At 37.4% G+C, this 19,698-nt stretch overlaps 1 protein-coding gene across 4 annotated transcripts in view; it reads right to left on the bottom strand.

Moving 5' to 3' along the window:
• The window catches only part of LOC122291995 (callose synthase 3-like), a 35,271-nt gene extending 19,181 nt beyond the window's left edge, over nucleotides 1-16,090 (bottom strand). The window contains exons 1-11 of one of the 4 annotated variants that reach the window (XM_043100122.1): nucleotides 15,987-16,090; nucleotides 15,753-15,791; nucleotides 15,367-15,615; nucleotides 15,153-15,253; nucleotides 8,320-8,435; nucleotides 8,130-8,223; nucleotides 7,827-7,937; nucleotides 7,614-7,730; nucleotides 2,619-2,711; nucleotides 1,543-1,634; nucleotides 52-178 (exon numbers count right to left, since the gene is read on the bottom strand). In XM_043100122.1, the coding sequence (XP_042956056.1) occupies nucleotides 52-178; nucleotides 1,543-1,634; nucleotides 2,619-2,711; nucleotides 7,614-7,730; nucleotides 7,827-7,937; nucleotides 8,130-8,223; nucleotides 8,320-8,435; nucleotides 15,153-15,253; nucleotides 15,367-15,571 (1,056 nt within the window). In that variant the 5' untranslated portion in view covers nucleotides 15,572-15,615; nucleotides 15,753-15,791; nucleotides 15,987-16,090. Of the gene's footprint in view, nucleotides 1-51; nucleotides 179-1,542; nucleotides 1,635-1,719; nucleotides 1,783-2,618; nucleotides 2,712-7,613; nucleotides 7,731-7,826; nucleotides 7,938-8,129; nucleotides 8,224-8,319; nucleotides 8,436-15,152; nucleotides 15,254-15,366; nucleotides 15,616-15,752 lie in introns of those variants that run through there. The other 3 variants (XM_043100121.1, XM_043100120.1, XM_043100123.1) reach the window with 3 other exon arrangements.
• Nucleotides 16,091-19,698: the final 3,608 nt, after the last annotated feature.

The following is a 19,698-nucleotide window of genomic DNA, read 5'->3' as shown; positions in this document are numbered from 1 at the left end:
CATACATTAATACAAATAGCCACTAGAAGAAGAGACCATCTAGAAACATACATGATGATAAATATAGCAAAGGCATTCAGGCATGAATCTTAAATTGGCAGCTTCCCCCCATATTAGCAGATACAGACCCATGTATAGTAGTTTACGCTGTTGCAATTCTTGTTGTATGGCTGGTAACCTGCATGTTTAGAAACTTAAAACCATAAAATAGATTATAGAATTTTTTTTTCCTTAGAAAGTAGAACATTTATAGATAAATTAGCGAAAACAAGATACAATTTCGATGGGGTAGGAGTCCCTACAGTTTTTCCAAAACCAATACAGATTACAACACAAAAAGAAAAAACTAAAGGTTATTTTCTTTTGTATATGTAATCAAATATTTTCTTAAAAAAATTTAAAAGGATTAGGCCTGATCAGCATTGGCCCATTTTCTTCATAATAAGCGACTATTATTCGGCTTAAGCACTTATGGATCACCCTTTTTTGACCCGTAAAGCCTCTCATAAAGCGCTTACACCCCTCCAAACCTTTCATACTTACTAAGCCCAACGCGCCTCGTAGTTTTTAACCATAATGGTCCAAGCCCACTTCCACTCTATTTAGAATATTATCGACTTCCTCTTTAGTTGCAGTACATTGAACTTCACTGAAAATAATGTTTGTAGAGCCTCTGGAATCTTCGATTGCAAAGTGGGAGACTCAAATTTTGCTACCTCGGATCGGCCAACTCTTCTTTTGGGGACTTCGGAGCTCATCTCTGTTCATTGGCAGCTTGTTCTTCCTCTTGCAAGATTGGGTTTCTGTATGTGCCCTAACAGAGCATCAGCATAGGCCGTTTCCCAGTCAATATTGGCTAAATTGATGTCGCAACATCTGCTGAAATCCTTCTGTCCGATGTCTTCAACCTATCTTGCAACTTGGATGATCTCATTGTTTTGTAAGCAGAACCTAGAGGATTTGAAGGAATCTGCGACCTTGCTCAACTCTCCAACAAGTTCCATTCGTCCTTCCAATGTGGAAATAAAACCTTTCCATCCACCTTATCTGTATGCTTCTAGCACCAAGTATCTCCCCTATCCGTTTGAGAAGCATCAAGCATATAGCCTCTGTTTCCTACCTTAAATCCTTCAAGAGATATGTTCTTCCTTCTGTCTTTGAAGGAAAGCAACCAAAGCACAATGACATTCCCAGAGACACCTAGTGGAGACAAACCTTGCATCTATCATTTATGCACACTACTGAAGTTCCTCCCCCTGTCAAAAACTCAAGCACCCTGGACTCGATGATAATCCACTTCAAATCATCCATTTGCACTTACAAACGTCTAGCCAATGGTACCAGTACCGATTGAAGTTACCGGGAGACCAAAAAAGGGTTTATTACCATAATCTCACCCAACAAAGAGAATAATATAAGCTTCATAACAAGCATACTAACACCAATTAGCATATAAGATACAGACAGGTCATTGAAACCAGGGCATTGCCACAAGTGAGCAGCTCCTATATCAATCAATCCTATCAATATGAGAAGGCTTACCAAAGGCTACTTTTCCGACCCAGGAATTTGCACCATTTTTTGTAGCTCTTAAATAGTTTCTTCATCACTTCTGTCAACGCATGTTCATCCAACTAACAAGAAATACGCAGAAGCATGTTACAAATAGATAACAGGGGAATTGTTAAGTTTATGGAGAGAAATTTTTATATTCTTCACCTGTATTTAGAAAGCTAGAACGAAAATACTCTTCACTAACTCCATTTTCATGTGCCATTTGAAAAGTCAAATGCAAAAAACCTCTTTGATTGTGAAACCATCCCTATGGAGGCAAAACTTAAAACCAAGATACAGAGTTAAAATTTCATTTTGGCAATTCACCACATTATTTTGAGGAGACTGTGTGTTCCGCTTAAAAGTTGCATTCCAAAATAGATTGGCAATTTATTCCTTTTTTTTTTGTGGGAAATATATGTTCCTTAAAAAGTTTGGACTCTTGCAAAAAAGAACCAATGGGATGGAGTGGAGGGAATATTTATTCCACATTGAGTGTCATAACAGAATCATTACATGCTTGTTTTCAAGCCCAAATTGCTTAGATGGTGGGGTTACTGAACATGAGAAAACTGTGTAATTCTCATTTCTCTCATTCAGCATATTGAATAGCAAAGATGGCATCAATAGCGAGATTGGTTCTCATAGCATATTTATAGCAATGAGAGTTCTTGTGTCAACAGATATACCCAAGAACACCAAGAGGGTTTGTGCAATGTCCCCAACTTTGCAACAGAAGGGCTGTGAGTAGGATTGGCGGACGTTTTCATGAAGGTAATTGGCAATATACATAAGTTTGGGTGCAAGGACCACAGAGGGCATTGGTGGAATTGGTCCTATGTCAACATCACCAAAAGAGAACAAGTCCTCCAAAAACTATAAATTATAAATAAAAATACAATCCATTAACTTAAGATTGTTGTCTAGATAAAAATATCAAGTATTACCAATTATTACAAATTGCTGATTTGTAGGGGATTGAAAATAAAGAAACAAAAGCAAGGGGTAGCAAGGAAATTAAGAAACATAAGTGGACAAGACTAGACATTTTTGCAAGGACCAACCTTGGGTTGTTGATCAGGCTTCGGAAATTGTCGTATGTGTACATTTGCAAGCAATAAGATCAGGTGCTCCCTTTGATTTGCCACATTATCTTTCTGCATATTGATAAATATTATCCAAGAACATGGCGTGATTATCCATGAATATGAGAAAATAAATGCAATTGGCTTTAATAATTTCAAGTAGACTATTCCTAAAATGCCCATGGGGTACCACCTAGTGGTCAATGGGTAGACATGACATGAGTTGTAAACTCAGGCACCCTCAGTTCGATTTCACACAAGGAGTTCCCCTGGATTACCAGATACACGGTCTAACTAATTGTTGAGCCTCTAACCTGTCCGAAAATCACACAAAACAATTTTAAAGTGGTTCAGCAAATTGCTTACATCCACTGGAGCCTCTTTTATAGAATTTGTACAAGATTTTCAGAAAATCTACAAAATTCTATTTCTCTCTCTCTCACGTCCCTCTTCCTTTCCTCACCCACTGCCCTTGATCTCTCACCGCAGTGAGGATGAGTTTCTCTTCAGAATTCATCTCCTTTTATAGGAGAAATTATGGGGGACAAAGCTCCCACGTTTCTTGACCAAGAGGGAGGTGTATTTCGGTGCAGCTTGATCAAGAGCTCTCTTGGTCCACATTTGCTGCAGAATTACGGTGCCTAATACAACAAAGGAAGAAACGGTGCACATGTGCAGCCCTTCATACTTGGGTTGATTCAACAATCACCCCCTCCACCCAAGTATGCCATACCAGGCTGCTTGTAAACTGATTCATTCTTCAAATGAATTCACCTCTTTCTTTGAATGCTTGTCAGCCATGAGAGATCCGCTATCACATGCATCTTCAGGTACGTCTTCAAATGGATATCCAGATGCCTCTCCAAATGCATCTTCAAATGCATCAGCATAGTCTACATCCACGGAGCTTGCAAGGGATTTTCTTCAGAGGAGATTTACCAGTGCTCAATTGCACAATCTCAACTTTCTAGGATTCTTCTTTTGCTTGAGTCCATGAGTCCGCACTCATGTACACCTTGAGCAAACTGAGCTTCGCTCTAGGCTCATCCGAGCGAACAATCTGCTTCGCTCTAGCCACATCCGAGCAAATAATCTGCTTGGTGCCTTTACAGCTTTCAAACCAGGCTCCATAATCCTACAATCACACCAATCTCCAACTTGGAGACTGGTTCTCAACATGCCGAGTTCTATCTCCAGCATGATCCCTTATACAATTTTACAGCTCATGTCTTCAACTTAGAAGACTAACTAAAGTGATGCATAACTTTAGTTCATCACGTACAATGCCCTTAATCAACACATCTACATAGGGCAACACATCTCCCACTGCACTGGGAATCAATGGTCTCGCACAGACCTTGACACATATCAGAGAACCTGTTGCTGAGGTCTCATCTCTGATCTGGGTGACTGACCCTTCATCCTGCTGCTATCTTCAGTCGCATGTGTCCATCTTGTGTGCAGTCTCCGACTTGCATAATCTCCCTTCTTGCAAGATTTTTCTTCATACCGTAGTTCACTACCTTCATTCAGCAGGATACATTTTAAGGTAGTAACCACCATGGAGGTCTGATCGTCTTGGCAATTCTTTAGGTGTAGATATCCCTGGAACATCTGACGTTTTGTTCCCATCTCTCACACCTGTACTTCATGTCGTGGTCTAGGGAGATTTCTTTAGAAAAGTAAAACTGGGTTCCTTTTACTTTCTCTAATTCACACGACAATTAACCCGAGCCAAGACCAATTAATCCTTCGTGACCTTCCAACACCAAATGCTATTGGCAACAAGAGCAACAATCTCCACCTTGTGACTTTGACTGGTCCCACAGCCAAGCTCCACCTCAATGAAGATCTTCATAGCTCCCGCTATCATGCTTCACCATAAAAGCATATCCACTCAGAATAAACTAATTCCAAGCATTTCACTTCGGCCCATGTCGAAAATAATCTTGCTGAAAACTATGGTGTAACTTTCACGTTTGGCTCTCCTGGAAGTTCATCAGCCATCGACATGAATTTCCACCACACACCCTGCATTAATGCCAAACCAATGCCTGTGTGTAAACTTGTGGATCTGCTAACATTAACACATCCTCTATCATGGCAACTCATGCCATGAGGATATACATGTCTCTTTTTTCATGGAGAGAGACACAACATTAGCATCAATACCAGTATCTCCATTTACTGACTTGGAGCCACTTGCCGAAACTGCTCCTTGTACTAGCCGTTTCACCAGTCGCTAGTATCACTGTTGACTTCAGGGATTGATTTGCCCTTCAACGCCTTTGAGAAAACACTACTGAATGACTGCTGCCTTCAGGCTGTCTTTAACAGCATTGTGCACTGCAAGAAATGCAACGCCATGTATTTCTTCAGTCACCATATTCACAGCATCATTCTCAATTTTCTCCTGATTTTAGCAGTCTCTTGTGGCCTGACTTGCCACAATTTCTAGCGAGTCATCTGTTGTCAGATCTTGACTTGCCTCTGTCCTTACAATCAACATTCAGGACCAACAACTCGAAATCTTGCCAGAATCTCTTCTGCGCACTTCCTCATCCAGGATAAGATCTCTTACATTGAGAAACTTCAATTTTGACTTCTTTGCAGAATTACTCATAGCCATTCTCATGACCTCCCAACCTTTTGACCACAACACCAAATGCTATTGGGCAACAATAGTACCTTCTGCCTTATCTGAAATTGAACCGTTTCTCCACCTCAAATCTGACAAGATTTGAAACCTTACTTCCTGACATTGCTTTAATGAATTTACCGTAGAAATGAATAGTACCTCACTAAGTCAGTTCCCAGGAAAGATTGGAGGGTCACAATGGACACACTTAAAATTTCCAATCTCCTAGACAGAACCTCCTTAGACTGTACGTATCCACACTACCACATCAAAGCTTCATCTGCACTTTGTTATTTGTAACTGGCTTTTCAAAGAAAGCCACAACGAGATCCGATGCGGTTCTCCTCTTAATAACAATATGCTCCATGAGTTGTATGACTGCCAAAACCTGCTGATATAACAAGTTAATCAGCATTATCCAATGATCTGAAATTTGCTCCATCAAATTTCACGATCCCAACTGGCTCAAATTAAGCCCAAAACCAATGAGTCCATCATGACTCCAACTGGCTACGATCAAGCCCACAACTGATCTGCAACACGTGGACGGTTCAGATCAAATGTACCGATGGCGAATCTCAACATTTCCACCGTACCGATGAGTCCGGAATGATCCAAATAGTTTGCCACCACTATTTGATCATCGCGATGGAACTCCAACTGGCTACGATCAAGCCCACAAATGATCTGCAACACCTCGACAGTTCAGATCGACAGTACCGATGGCGAATCTCCACATTCCCACCGTACGGATGAGTCCGGAATGATCCAAATAGTTTGCCACCACTATTTGATCATCGCGATGGAACTCCAACTGGCTATGATCAAGCCCAAAATGATCTGCAACACCTCGACAATTCAGATCGACTGTACCGATGGCGAATCTCAACATTCCCACCGTACAGATGAGTCCGGAATGATCCAAATAGTTTGCCACCACTATTTGATCATCGCAATTGAACTCCAATCGGCGTAGATCTAGCCCAAAATGATCTGCAACACATCGACAGTTCAGATCGACAGTACCGATGGCGAATCTCCACATTCTCACCGTACAGATGAGTTCGGAATGATCCAAATAGTTTGTCAACACTATTTGATCATCACAATTGAACTCCAACCGGCGTAGATCTAGCCCAAAATGATCTGCAACACATCGACAGTTCAGATCGACATTACTGATGGCGAATCTCGACATTCCTACCGTACGGATGAGTCCGGAATGATCCAAATAGTTGGAAAGTACTATTTGATCGTTGAAATCGGACTCCGAATGGCTTAGATCTAGCCCAACAAAGATCTGAAAATCGGACGGTCCAGATCTCTCTGGCGCGTGTACCACACGCGCCGCAGTAGGGCGTCTGAGGTGCGTCTGGCGCGTGTAACACACGCGCCAGAGTACTCCGAGTGCGCGTGGGGGCGCGTGAGCGCGTGCACTACACACGTCTTCAACCCCCAGCCGCGCGTGAGGGCGCGTGGGAGCGTGTCCCTCACGCGTCTTAATCATCTGCCGCGCGTGGGGGCGCGTGAGGAAGTGTCTTCCACGCGTCTTCTTCCTCCAGCCGCGCGTGGGGGCGCGTGGCGCGTGTATCCCACTTCGTCTTCTTCCTCCAGTGCGACTGAGGCGCGTGCATCGCACTCTCCGACTTCCAGGGGCGCGTACGGGCACCTCCGACATCGGTTTTCGACGCCGTTTGCGGCTACGGATTCGTCTTGATGAGAGGAACATTGTGGTATGATCGAAAATTAATTTTGAACAACTTGAATTTTCGGACAGATCGAACCAGAGCTCTGATACCACTTGTTGAGCCTCTAACCTGTCCGAAAATCACACAAAACAATTTTAAAGTGGTTCAGCAAATTGCTTACGTCCACTGGAGCCTCTTTTATAGAATTTGTACAAGATTTTCAGAAAATCTACAAAATTCTATTTCTCTCTCTCACGTCCCTCTTCCTTTCCTCACCCACTACCCTTGATCTCTCACCGCAGTGAGGATGGGTTTCTCTTCAGAATTCATCTCCTTTTATAGGAGAAATTATGGGGGACAAAGCTCCCACGTTTCTTGACCAAGAGGGAGGTGTATTTCGGTGCAGCTTGATCAAGAGCTCTCTTGGTCCACATTTGCTGCAGAATTACGGTGCCTAATACAACAAAGGAAGAAACGGTGCACATGTGCAGCCCTTCATACTTGGGTTGATTCAACACTAATGGGTACGTGTATTGAGGGCTCTGCCTTGGTGGGGTTCCACATCATAATAAAAGTAGATAATTCCTTAAAAAAACATGTATGATCCAATAGTATTGGCAAAAAGATGATAGAGTTCTCAGATTTCACCTGAAACCCAAACATTTGGTGAAGCCAATCCAGAATGTCGTCATCTTCCTTCTTCTGGTAGTTGTTTGGCCAAGGGAGTCCCCTAACATTACGAAGAGAGTAAACAACAGCTTGAATCTGCAAATCAAGATGATAGAGAACAAAATATTTCAATGGTACAACAAAAAATGACCATGCTGAAGGATAGCAAAAAGTGTGAAAATTGAAAAATACCTCGGGATATATCATAATTGCTTGATCTTTACTGTCGGGATCAAGAGGAAGGATATTGTAAGGAGCATAGCACTGTGTCTTTTCAGCAACTTTATCTTGAACGTCCAAAATCTTGCCAATTGTCAATCATAAAGATATCAATCAAACATCCGACGTTATGCAGGAACTTGAAATTTTTAAGATGATAGTTCAATCAATGTAATTCCAAAATGAAGAGACAAACAAAGCATCATTGAAAAAAATAATAACAATAATAATATCTGCTTTAGGCATCAAAGTTCAATAAATGGCACATAGCTTCACCTCAGGATCAAGCTCCATAGATTGATTATTATTCACAGCCTTTAAAACTTCAAATAGAACATTAGCGGTTTGGTATGCCTTTGTAAGCTGTGCACTAGGTAAAAACAAAAAAATCACAGTCAAGTAGGGTAGCCAAAACGCAATTTCCAAGTATACAAATTGAAGACCTAATATCTTATAGAGGACCCACCGATCAGCTTTATCAGCAGCATTTTGCAAAGCTTGAATATACTTCTTGTAGTAGTTTTGATAAAAACTCCGCATTTCTCGTGCATCATTTCTTCCCATTATTGTTGGATCATTCTCCTGATAGAGTAACAAAAAGATCAGAAAACTAAAGCACAGACAGTTAAAAAATAGGCTGTAAGCATTGGTAAATCATCCTGAAGGCAATTGAAAACACTACAGAGCTGCACCAAATTTTACAAATTTTATCTCAGAGTGGGTCAATGTTCACAAAATTTGGTTTCAGGTTCTTTCAACAAAGCAGAAAAAAGGCCAAAGCAAAGAATTACCAATCAAAGTAATTTGAACTGCACCTAATACAGTTTTGGTGTTTTGTTTGAAATGCATGATTTACTGTTCCAAGTGCTGTTCATTGTTATGCTTGTTAAGCTATATGCTATTATTAACTAAGTTCTATGTCGTTTGTTTATGTGCAAGTTATGAATCTTCGATAGTAGAGCTCTTCAATTGCCAAGATGCCTAACATGAGAGTATTAGGATGTATGAAGCAGTTAACACGAGATATTTCCACCCATATTTTTTTTTAGCATTATAAACTTTATAAATGATCAAAATCTGCATCCATTCTTAAACTAGGTATTACTTAAAAATAAATTTCATAACCTAGTCGTACACCCAGTAATCCATCGTTGGACTACTTTTAGCAATGCAGATACGTAAAATCCTGCTTTAAAAAACATTAGGATCTTCTCCTTTATACACTTGTTTTGGCATGAACATAAACTGAACATATAATACGAGTAAGGTACAAAGATAAGCATATGGCGTCATGCTGACATTGCTTTCCTTTTGGAATTTCTATGTTCCTATACACTTATCCATGTCCCTGTCCAACACTCTTTAGTTCTTGCCAAAATGTCAATATTGTTGTAACAAAATCAAATGTTTGGGCTAGGCCTATCCATTATAATCAATTAAGTTTTGTGCCTATCAAAATAATAATAATCAACAAAGTTTTGTTTACCTTAAAAACAAAACAAAAGCATATGTTTGTAATGACAACTTGGGGACAGAAGCATGAGAATTTTAGTTTGGTGGCATGCAGAGCAACCCCCTTATGTCTCGTGCAGTGTGCATTTGGTAGGAGGGAAATAGGAGCTTCAAAGGTGTATAGAATTCCACGGCAGAAATCAAAGTTTAAACCCCATAGCGTCCTTGTTCAAATGAGTTTTAGTTCACTCTTCACTTGTCTCGTATGTTGTTCTTATATTTTTCAATTTCAGATTTTCACAACTTCAAGTCTTGAGCAGTAATCTTTTGCTTCTTTTACTTAGGTAATCCCATTTGTATAATACATGTGTATTCAGGTCACCCCCAATTTTTTGGCACTTCTATTTTTATTTTAATAATTTTTCAAAGAAGAAACAACCTTTAGAATATTGTGAACATGTTGCATTGTTGCACCCAACATGAGAACCAATAAACAGAGAGACAATGTATCATCAAAGCTTAATCTGTCAAAACTGGCGAACTGGATCAAGCAATTTGTAGATTTCACTGGTTTAAAATCCAGGTCATTTTCCTATCTTGCTGGATTGTGGTGGTATCCAAGGTAGGCATTGGTACTTTAAATTCAAAAATATGTGGTTGAAAATGGAAGGTTTTGTGGATAGGGTTAGGCTATGGTGGTCTTCATATATATCAGATTCGTGGCACCCTAGTTACATCTTTGCAGATAAATTGAAAGCTTTAAAAAAAGATCTAAAGTTTTGGAATACTCAATCCTTTGGCGACATAGGTGAACGCAAGAAATCCAAGTTGGAGGAGCTACAAGACCTAGAGAGGGTATAGGAGAGTCAGGTTCTTTCCTCAGAAGAGTTATCTCAGAAGTCAAAGTTGATCTTAGAATTAGAGAGGGTTATCTTATTGGAAGAGATCTCTTGGTGTCAAAAATCAAGAGTATTGTGGTTGAAAGAAGGGGATTGAAGTACAAAGTTCCTTCATAGAGTGACTAACTCTCATAGGAGAACAAATACTATTGAGATGCTGAATATAGATGATGTGGCTTGTATAGAGGCCGCTGTGATTCGAGAACATGTTGTTGATTTTTTTGATTTGCTTACCAAGCATGAGGGGTGGCGGCCAAAGTATGATGGACTAGGTTTTGAGTTTATTAAGCCACAGAATGTCTCTTGGTTGGAGAGGCTTTTTGAGGAGGCAGAAGTTTACGGTGTGGTGAGGAGAATGCTCAAAGACAAAGCACGAGGTCCAGACGGATTTTCTATAGGATTCTTCCAATCATGTTGGGAAGTAGTGAAAGAGGATCTAATGAAGGTGTTCTAGGAATTTTTCTTAACTGGAAAATTTGAGAAAATCCTCAATGATATTTTTATTGCACTTATTCCTAAGAAAATTGGGGCATTGGATGTAAAGGATTATCGGCCCATCAGCCTTGTGAATGGGTGTATAAGATCATCTCAAAGGTACTTGCAAATCACCTCAGGGAGGTATTAGGGAAGATCATTACAAAACCCCAAAATGCATTTGTAAGGGGTAGGCAAATTCTGGACTTATTTCTCATTGCCAATGAATGCCTAGATAGTAGACTAAAATATGGCAGTACAGGGATCCTTTCTAAGTTGGACATGGAGAAGGCCTATGATCATGTTAAATAGGACTTCCTAATTTATTTACTTGGGAGGTGTGGATTTGGGGAGAGATGGTGTTCGTGGATTAGATTGAGCATATCAACGACGAAGTATTTAGTTTTGGTGAATGGTAGTCCAGTTGGCTTCTTTAACAGCTCTCAAGGACTTAGACAACGGGATTCGTTGTCCTCACTCCTCTTTGTCATTTTTATGGAAGCCTTTAGCAGAATGATCTCGACTTTGGTTAATAATGACTTTGTGGTTGGATTCCTGATCGGTGACCCCAATAAGGATACATGGTACTATTAACATTTCTCACTTATTGTTTACAGATGATACTCTAATATTTTATGAGGCAGACCAAAACCAGATTCGGCCACTGAGGGCACTTCGACTCTGTTTTGCAATGGCATCAGTTTGAAAGTGAACTTTGATAAATCAAAGGTGGTGATAGTTGACAATGTTCGTAACATCTAGTAGTTGGCTAACATCCTTGGATGTAAGGTTTCCTCTCTTCCCATGAATTACATTGGTATACCGTTGGGGGCTGCCTCAAGGGCTAAATCGATTTGGGATATAGTAATTGAGAAGATAGAGTGTAAATTGGCAGTTAGAAGAGACTGTACTTGTCAAAAGGTGGCAAGATCACTTTAATCAGGAATACTATGTCTAATTTACCAACGTACTTCTTATATCTATTTCCAATTCCAGTAAGTGTGGCATCCCGGCTTGAGAAACTTTATCATAATTTACTTTGGAGTGGCGTGGGGGATGAATTCAAATTCCCTCTAGTCAGTTGGGGACAAGATATGCTCCCCAATCTCCTCTGGTGGGTTGAGATTAGAAATCTAAGAACCTTCAATAGGGCATTACTCAAGAAATGGTTGTGGTGATATAATAGGGAACTGGAAGCTCTATAGAAGTCAGAGGGTGGGGGGTTTTTACTCGTCATACTAGACTCGTGCTGGGAGATGGCTCTAGAAAAAAAATCTAGAGCGACCTATATATGGTGTTGAAATAATGCCTTATAGGACTCATTCCCTTCAATTTTCCAAGTTGCATATGAGAAAAAAACTTCAGTGGCTAATCTTAAGGTTACATCAGCGGATCAAGTCTAATGGAACATCAACTTTAGTAGGGCGGCTCAAGATTGGGAAGTTGGCAGCTTTGAGGACATTTTTAGTCTCTTGTATTCCATGAAATTGACCACTCACGGAGTTTACACATTGTGGTGGGTACCCGCAGGTAAAGGTATATTGTCGGTTCACTCTTTCTATAAGTCTCACGCAGTCACAGAACAATCAGTTTCTATGGAGAAGGATTTGGCGAAATAAGGTGCCTCCTAAAGTGGCATTTTTTGCTTGAACATATTCTTTGGGTAAGATTTTGACGACAAAGAACTTGCATAAATGCAGAGTGATCATAATTCTAGCGAACCATTGGACTTTACACTCCTCCAAAGCCCACTTTTCAGCCCTTCTAGTCAAGTGCACATACCGTCCATCCCTTACCACCTCAAATAACTTAGACTTGATTACAACACATTTTTTAGAAAACATTTTCCTTCCAATACAGCCAGAACCATGCCGTCAAACACCCCAACCACAATCAAACGCGAAAGGAATACAAACGGATGGTTAAGTGTACGGAGAGAAAAAGCGCTATGTACATAGCTAACTCAGCAACCAAACTATTGTATAAGGAGTTTTGCTACATACAAGGACAGTTGTGCACTAATCTGTGTATCAATACTGTTTTATTCATACTTAAAATTTAAATTAACACTATTTTCAATCAAATCTACTTTTTGACTAATCACATCACATTGGTGTACAGATTAGTGCACAACTATACTTGCAACTATATTTTTCCTTGTATAAGTTTCTCAAATTCAATTAATGAGTCATTTCATAGGGATTTGTAAGGGGACGGAGAAAAACAAAAACCGTGGGTGGATTGAGTTTAGGAATCCAATCAGAAAGTTAATGGAAAAAACAGAAGGGAGGTGATTGGTTTGAGAAGAGCTGTACACTACTTACTGAAAAATGTTAACAGTGCATATATTAACGCCTAAAAATGAGGAGGTATTATTGCATGTGGAAAGGGAAAAGGCAGGAATTCTACACATCTCAAAACTGTAATTAGCTTCCGGGTTACATGGCCCAAGGAAAATAATTATGAAAAAATATAATTACAAGTTTAACTGCGTACTAATATGTGTATTAATTTAATATAATTGGTCAAAAAGTAAATTTTATTAAAAATAATACTAATTTAAATTTTAAATATGAATGAATCAGTTGTGGTATATAGATTAATATGCGGTTTTATTTATATGTAGTAAAATTTAAAAATTATTTTACATATTAGTGCCTTACAAAATCTTTGGGTCAACCCTTTAAGATGAATGTCTGCTCATCTCAGCCCACTCCGACTCATTTCTTACAGGTGGTTCTTCAAAAAATATAGTCGCTAGGAATAGGTTGATTAATTTATATGAAAGGATTCTGAAAGAAAATTACTGCATGCTCGATAAACAAAGAATTCTCTAAGGTGTGGATGATTTATTATAGAGGTCCAGGTAAATTTAAGATGCGTTGATTTTGCTGCTATAACGTCTAATCGCGTCCTGTAAGAATGAATTAAGCAGCCGATAATTCAATATTGCACATGATTTTATTTCTTCCCAGAATCAGAATGTTGATTACAGCAGACAGCTAGTAAATATAATTGGACACGATCAACAAGGCACAGCTGTTCCTGGCAAGTGTTACCGCAGGTTTAGGATTGCGGTGGAAAATATAATTTATAATTTTAAGATTTATAATTTATAATTTAAGTAATAAGTTTTATTATTAAAAAATTATTTATTATTTAATAATCATATATTTAAAACACTTTTAAACATATTATGTTTGTTTAGAAACAAATTTAAAAAATATTTTATGAGGTACAAATGACGATTATTTAAATTTTTAAAAATTATAATCATATCCTTGAAAATTTGAAAGTTGTAATTATCTTAAAATTGTATGGATATTTTCGTCAATTGACAATTTTTTTAAAATTTGAATTACGTTCTATATTATCCAGAAAAGTTATTTTCGTCAATTGACAGTAGGGGTGGGCAACGGGGCCCCGCACCCCGCTACCCCGCCCCCGCACGACGGGGCGGTATACACCGCCCCGCATGGGCCGGGGCGGGGGCCCCCGCCCCGCATCTAGTCCCCCTAGCGGGGGCGGGGGGCGGGGAGAGCCCAACCCCGCTCCGCCCTCACCTATATATATATTATATATATATAAACATAAATATTTATATTTACAAAAACATAAATATATGTTTATATATATTTATATTTTACAAATTGTGTATATATAAATATATATTATAATTTGTTAGACTTGTTCACAAATTATGCATTAGTAAATTTAAAAACTATATAGTTTAAAAACTACTACACTACAACTTACACAAAATATGCATTAGTAAATTTAAAAATGACATAATTTTTAAATTATAGTCATATTTACAAAATTTAAATTTACAATTTAGATCTAAACATATATTTTTTTTATCACTTTTAGATCTAGAAATAATTTTTTAAAATAATAAAATATAGTTCATATTTGAAGTGAAAATAAAGCGGGACGGATTGGGTATCCGCCCCGCACCCCGCCTAGCGGGGCGGGTGGCGGGGAGGGAAACCCCACCCCCGCATGGTGCGGGGCGGGGTGCGGGGAGGGGGCTACCCCGCACCGTATGGTGCGGGTAGCACCCCTAATTGACAGTTATTTTCGTCAACTTTTTCTCAAACGTATTTTTTAACTTATTTAATATTAAAAATGCTTTAATATTTAACACCTAAGACCTAATTTTTTTCATTAAAGAGCTTTTAAAAATATTTAAACACCTCTTAAGACTCTTACCCGCAACCCCAAACAGACTCTAAAACACTTTCACAGCTTTTTCCTCACCATAGAATGAATGCGTACCAAAACTTCTGTTTCCCGTATCTTTAATCAGGTTAATGGCAAAGCATCCGGTAATTTTAGATAAATAACTGTACTTGATTGAGAACTGTGCTATAAATGAGACGATAATTCTTCTCATATGCCAGCAATAGAAAAGCAAACAAACAAAAAAGCAAACTTGGCATCAACTTGAAATGAAGGGGATAATAATGCTTACTCTTTCGAGACGTTGAAGGAGAGCAGTTTTAAATTGACGAACTCCACGACCAACAGAGTTGGGATCCAACCTATGAGCTTTCTCAAAGGCATAAAATCGGCCTGCATTAAAGCCAAAGTATGAGTCAAATGCCAGGCTATTCAATCAATTAATAACTGATTCTTAAAAAGAGTATGTTTTTCTTTTCCTATTGCAAAACTAGGCATGGACTTACAGAGATTAGCCACTCTGGCGTTGCTCTTTTCGACTTCATTGGCAACACGAAGAAACGGAGCGATCCCGACGACCGCAGAAGGCACAACCTCGCTATCAAACATCGTCTCGCCAGTCCCGGCAGTCTGCGTCCTCATGATCCGCCTCTGCCGGTTCGGTGGCTGATCAGAGCCCCCACCTCTCGTAGAGGTCGACGCGGACGACATGTTTCCCGGACTCCGATCAGAATCTTAGAACCCAAACACCCTTACTGTCCCAAGAAAGAAGACGCAAATAAAAACACAAATTCAAGACATTGGAACTCAAATCAAAGCAAAATAAAGGGGAAAAAAGCAAAAGTTCAGAGAGAGTGAAAGAGTTTAACAAAAGAAAAGATGATCTTTTTACCAGCTGGTTTAGAAAGGCTTAAGCTTCTGAATCTGACGTCTGCAGCATTACAGAGAAAACTAGTGAGACACTGAAAAGCTAAGAAGCCACATGTAATGTGGACAAGATATAAGAAAAGAACCCGAAAGCTTTGGGAAAAGAAGAAAGGAGAGCACACACGAATGGAAAAAGAGCTGCAAATGGGTTTCAGAAGAAGCACATGAAAACCCAGAGAGAGAGAGAGAAAGATGGTACGTTAAGCTACTTGGGAAGGAAGGAAACGAGAGCTAAAAGCAGAGCGACGTCGAGAAAAGCAAAGTGACGAGGAAGAGAGCTGGCAATGGCCAAGTGCGTGCTTGTGTTACTTTTTTAGTAGGATAGAGAGCGTCGGAGTCGTATGTTCTACAAAAAGGGGCCGCATGTTCTTTGAAAATACGAGAGTGCCACGGCATCCCACGGGCACGTAAAAACTACTTGTGCAGTCGAGTTGAATTTACTCAAAAACCTTAAACCCTTGGGTTATATCAATCGAGTCCATTCAGGCCTTGTTTTTTCTCTCCCTTTTTTTTTTTTAATTGTTTTTATTTATATATATTTTTTATTTACTACAATGGAAAGAAAATGTCTCCGAAATCATTATAGAGTTGTTAATGTCTAAAATTCACATAACAGGCTGAATGGAGAAAAGAATCATCTTAGCTCATGATGATGGTTCAAATGTCGATACGGTACTCTTCGTGTTTATTTATAAAATAATAAAAAATAAGTAAATAAAGAAAGACATATGAATTTACGTGGTTCGGCATAAAAGCATATATCTACGAGTTGTTTGGGGGCGAAATCCATTATTATTAGTGACTTTATAATTTCTCATGGTCTCACACATCTCATAATACAATGAAGGAATTTAGAAAAAATCTTTTAGAGTCGCTATGTGTGGTGGAGTTTGTACATAAGGAGCTTATGTGGAGGCCCTTTGAAGAGTTTCCGGAGAGTTCATCATATTTGTGAGTGATCTCCTCTTTATATAGAGGTTTATTTATTTGAAGTGATTGAGTCCAACTTACCTTATGAAGTCTTTTTTTTTTTTAAGTTTGAGTCTCTTTCCTTTTAGTAGTCTGAATTTCTTTCTTTTTAAGAGTCAGAGTCAATTTGTCTTGTTTATTATTGATTTTATCTCTTAGCTTAATTTTTGATCTTATCTAAAGGTTAAATTATAAGCTACTAATTTGACCCTACAAGAATTTTCTTTTTAAGTAATTTTTGATCATAGACTATTGGTTATTTTTATCTATTAAACATTCTTTTAAGGTTATTTGGTAAGTAGGAAGACATTAGTTTTGATGTTAGGAAATTTTCACAATAATATTTAAAATAAAATAGTTACAAAGTATTTATATATTCACTTAGGCATTTTTTTTTAATTTTTTAATTTTTTTTTTATGAAATGAGAACTAATCTCTTAAATTTATTGAAACCTCACTTTTGGTAAAGTAATACCTTGAAAACATAAATAAACAAATGAAACAGTAAAAGATTTTTCCTTTTAAATCAAATTCTAATATAAAGAAGTCCAATTTGTCAGCCCTTAATTAGACCCTTTAGTAAAATAGGGACCATAACCAAAGACTCCAAGTAGTAACACAATCCTCATACGCTAACTTTGCCAAGAAATCTGTTGGGCTATTGCCATGCCTATAAACATGCCGAATGGTGAAGTTGATGTTCTGAAGTAAATCCATGAACTCAATTCAATAGTCTTCTAGATACCAAATGGGACAATTAGAGGCAAAAATCCAATTTACAACAACCATAAAATTCTTCTCTATTTCCATGTTACTAAAATCCAATATGCTCAAATGTCTATCCCCAAGCAACAGGGACATGAACATTATGCATAGCTTCTAATTACCAACGTAGATATTTTAGTGAGCACTCCAACGGCAGAATCCTCTCGACCTCGAGACGGCTGTTTCTTATTCTTAATATGACTAGATGATATACATAAACAAATTATAACAAAAATGTGTAGTCTATTTCGAGTTTAGCTAATCAAATATTTGAAAGAAAATCCAGTAAAATATTGAATTGAATAGTGTCCTAAGCCAGTTTGGAACTTTGGATGATAAATGCATCTCATCTAATTATTATAATTTTTCTAAATTTTAAAATAAAATATAATAAAAAATTTAATTTTTTCAATTTTTAAAATAATAATAATATTAAAAAATAATATTTTTTGTAACTTTCAACTTTCATTTCAACTTAACTTAACTCAATTCAACATTTAAACGCATTAATTTTTTTTTTATTGGTGAGTATAAACTTTTGAAAAATAAATATAATGGAATGATAGTCTCACGCTTCACCTATTATTTATATATAAAAAAAAATGATAGTTGTAATCGTGAGCCAGCAAGCACTGTATAATTATTTTGAAAAAAAATAAATAAAGACGATACCTATATATATAAATAATTAATTTTTTAATAGTAAATTCTACTCTTTTTTAAAGGGACTATATTGTACTTACACACTTTATGACTATACGTAATACTACTCAATTATATTAGAAAATGTTATTTCTTCACGAGAAAGGATAATTCTGCCAAATCGACCGATAACCAAACTTGTAAAAAAGACCAAAAATACGAGGGCATCTTTGGGCAGGCAGTTCTAAATTCAAATATCCGTAGCTTGCAAAGGCAAAAAATAAAAAGTAGCCGTTTTATTGTTAGAAAAATTTAATTATAAGTATAATTATATATTAATATGTGTATCAATCTAATATGATTAATTAAAAATTATATTTTATTAAAAATAATATTAACTTAAATTTTAAATATAAAAACATCGATATTGATACGTAAATAAATAACAATACTGTTTATTATTTTGTTTATACATTGCAAAACTGTTTAGTGTCACCAAATTAGACTTCCGATTTCGACAGGAGCGAAACGACGGCGGTTCAATATAGTAAAAGCAGGACACATCGTTAACTCCCCGATTGGCCGATTGCCCTTCTATTTGCTGGTTTGTTTACTTTTTAACACTTGGACGTTAGGGAAAGTTTTGGAAAATAGTAGGGGTAGTTAAGACTTTCAACAAGGTCTTAGATTATCTAATGAACTCGGACGACGATTAGTGGTCGGTTTATTTTGTCGTTAAAGGCGGAACTTTTAAGGCACGTGGGGAAGGTGGGGCTGGCTGACACAATTACACGTACTCAGTTGCTGACCGACAGGAGTCTACTCTCCTGTTAAGGAAACCAATAATGAACACGTGGCAAAGGCATATTCTCTGGCTTGGTTTGATACTGTGTCTGTACGACACATTCCTTATATCTGAGCTGGGACACAGCGCGAAGAGATCCGATGAAATAAGGAAGGAAAAAGCTCCTTTGCCGCCTGGGGTTGACCGGCCGGGTTGACTGCTGGGTAAATTTTTTTTTTTTTTTTTTTTTTTTTTTTTTTTTTCTATTTAGTAATTAAAAAAATAATTTTAAATATATTAATATATTTTTTTTACTTAATAATTAAGAAAATAATTAAAAAAATATGAAAAAAAAAAAAAAAAATCGTCCAGCGGTATATTTGGGGTGGCATAGTAGCCAGACCTAATACTATAGTACCGATGTTGGTACTGATAATTCAATCGTGCATTTTAAAGTTTTTTTTTTTTATAATTATTTTATTTTTTTCTATTATTTTTTAATATTTTTAAATAACTTCATAATATTTACTTACTTAATCATTAAAATTTTTTAAAAATAAAAATAAAAATCTTTAAATCATTATTAAATCATTAGTGCAAACAATATTATTCACACTTAGAGTTTTGTTACGTACAAACGAATTCGCATACCAATATATGTACCAATACTGATGTCTTCATATTTAAAATTTAAATTTATATTATTTTCAATAAAATTTATTTTCTATCAATAACATTGAATGGATACACG

Source organism: Carya illinoinensis, chromosome 13 (genome assembly GCF_018687715.1).
Source record: "Carya illinoinensis cultivar Pawnee chromosome 13, C.illinoinensisPawnee_v1, whole genome shotgun sequence".
NCBI lineage: Eukaryota > Viridiplantae > Streptophyta > Magnoliopsida > Fagales > Juglandaceae > Carya > Carya illinoinensis.
The sequence above is the reverse complement of the archived record's forward strand: the minus strand, read 5'-3'. Positions and strand labels throughout refer to the sequence as shown.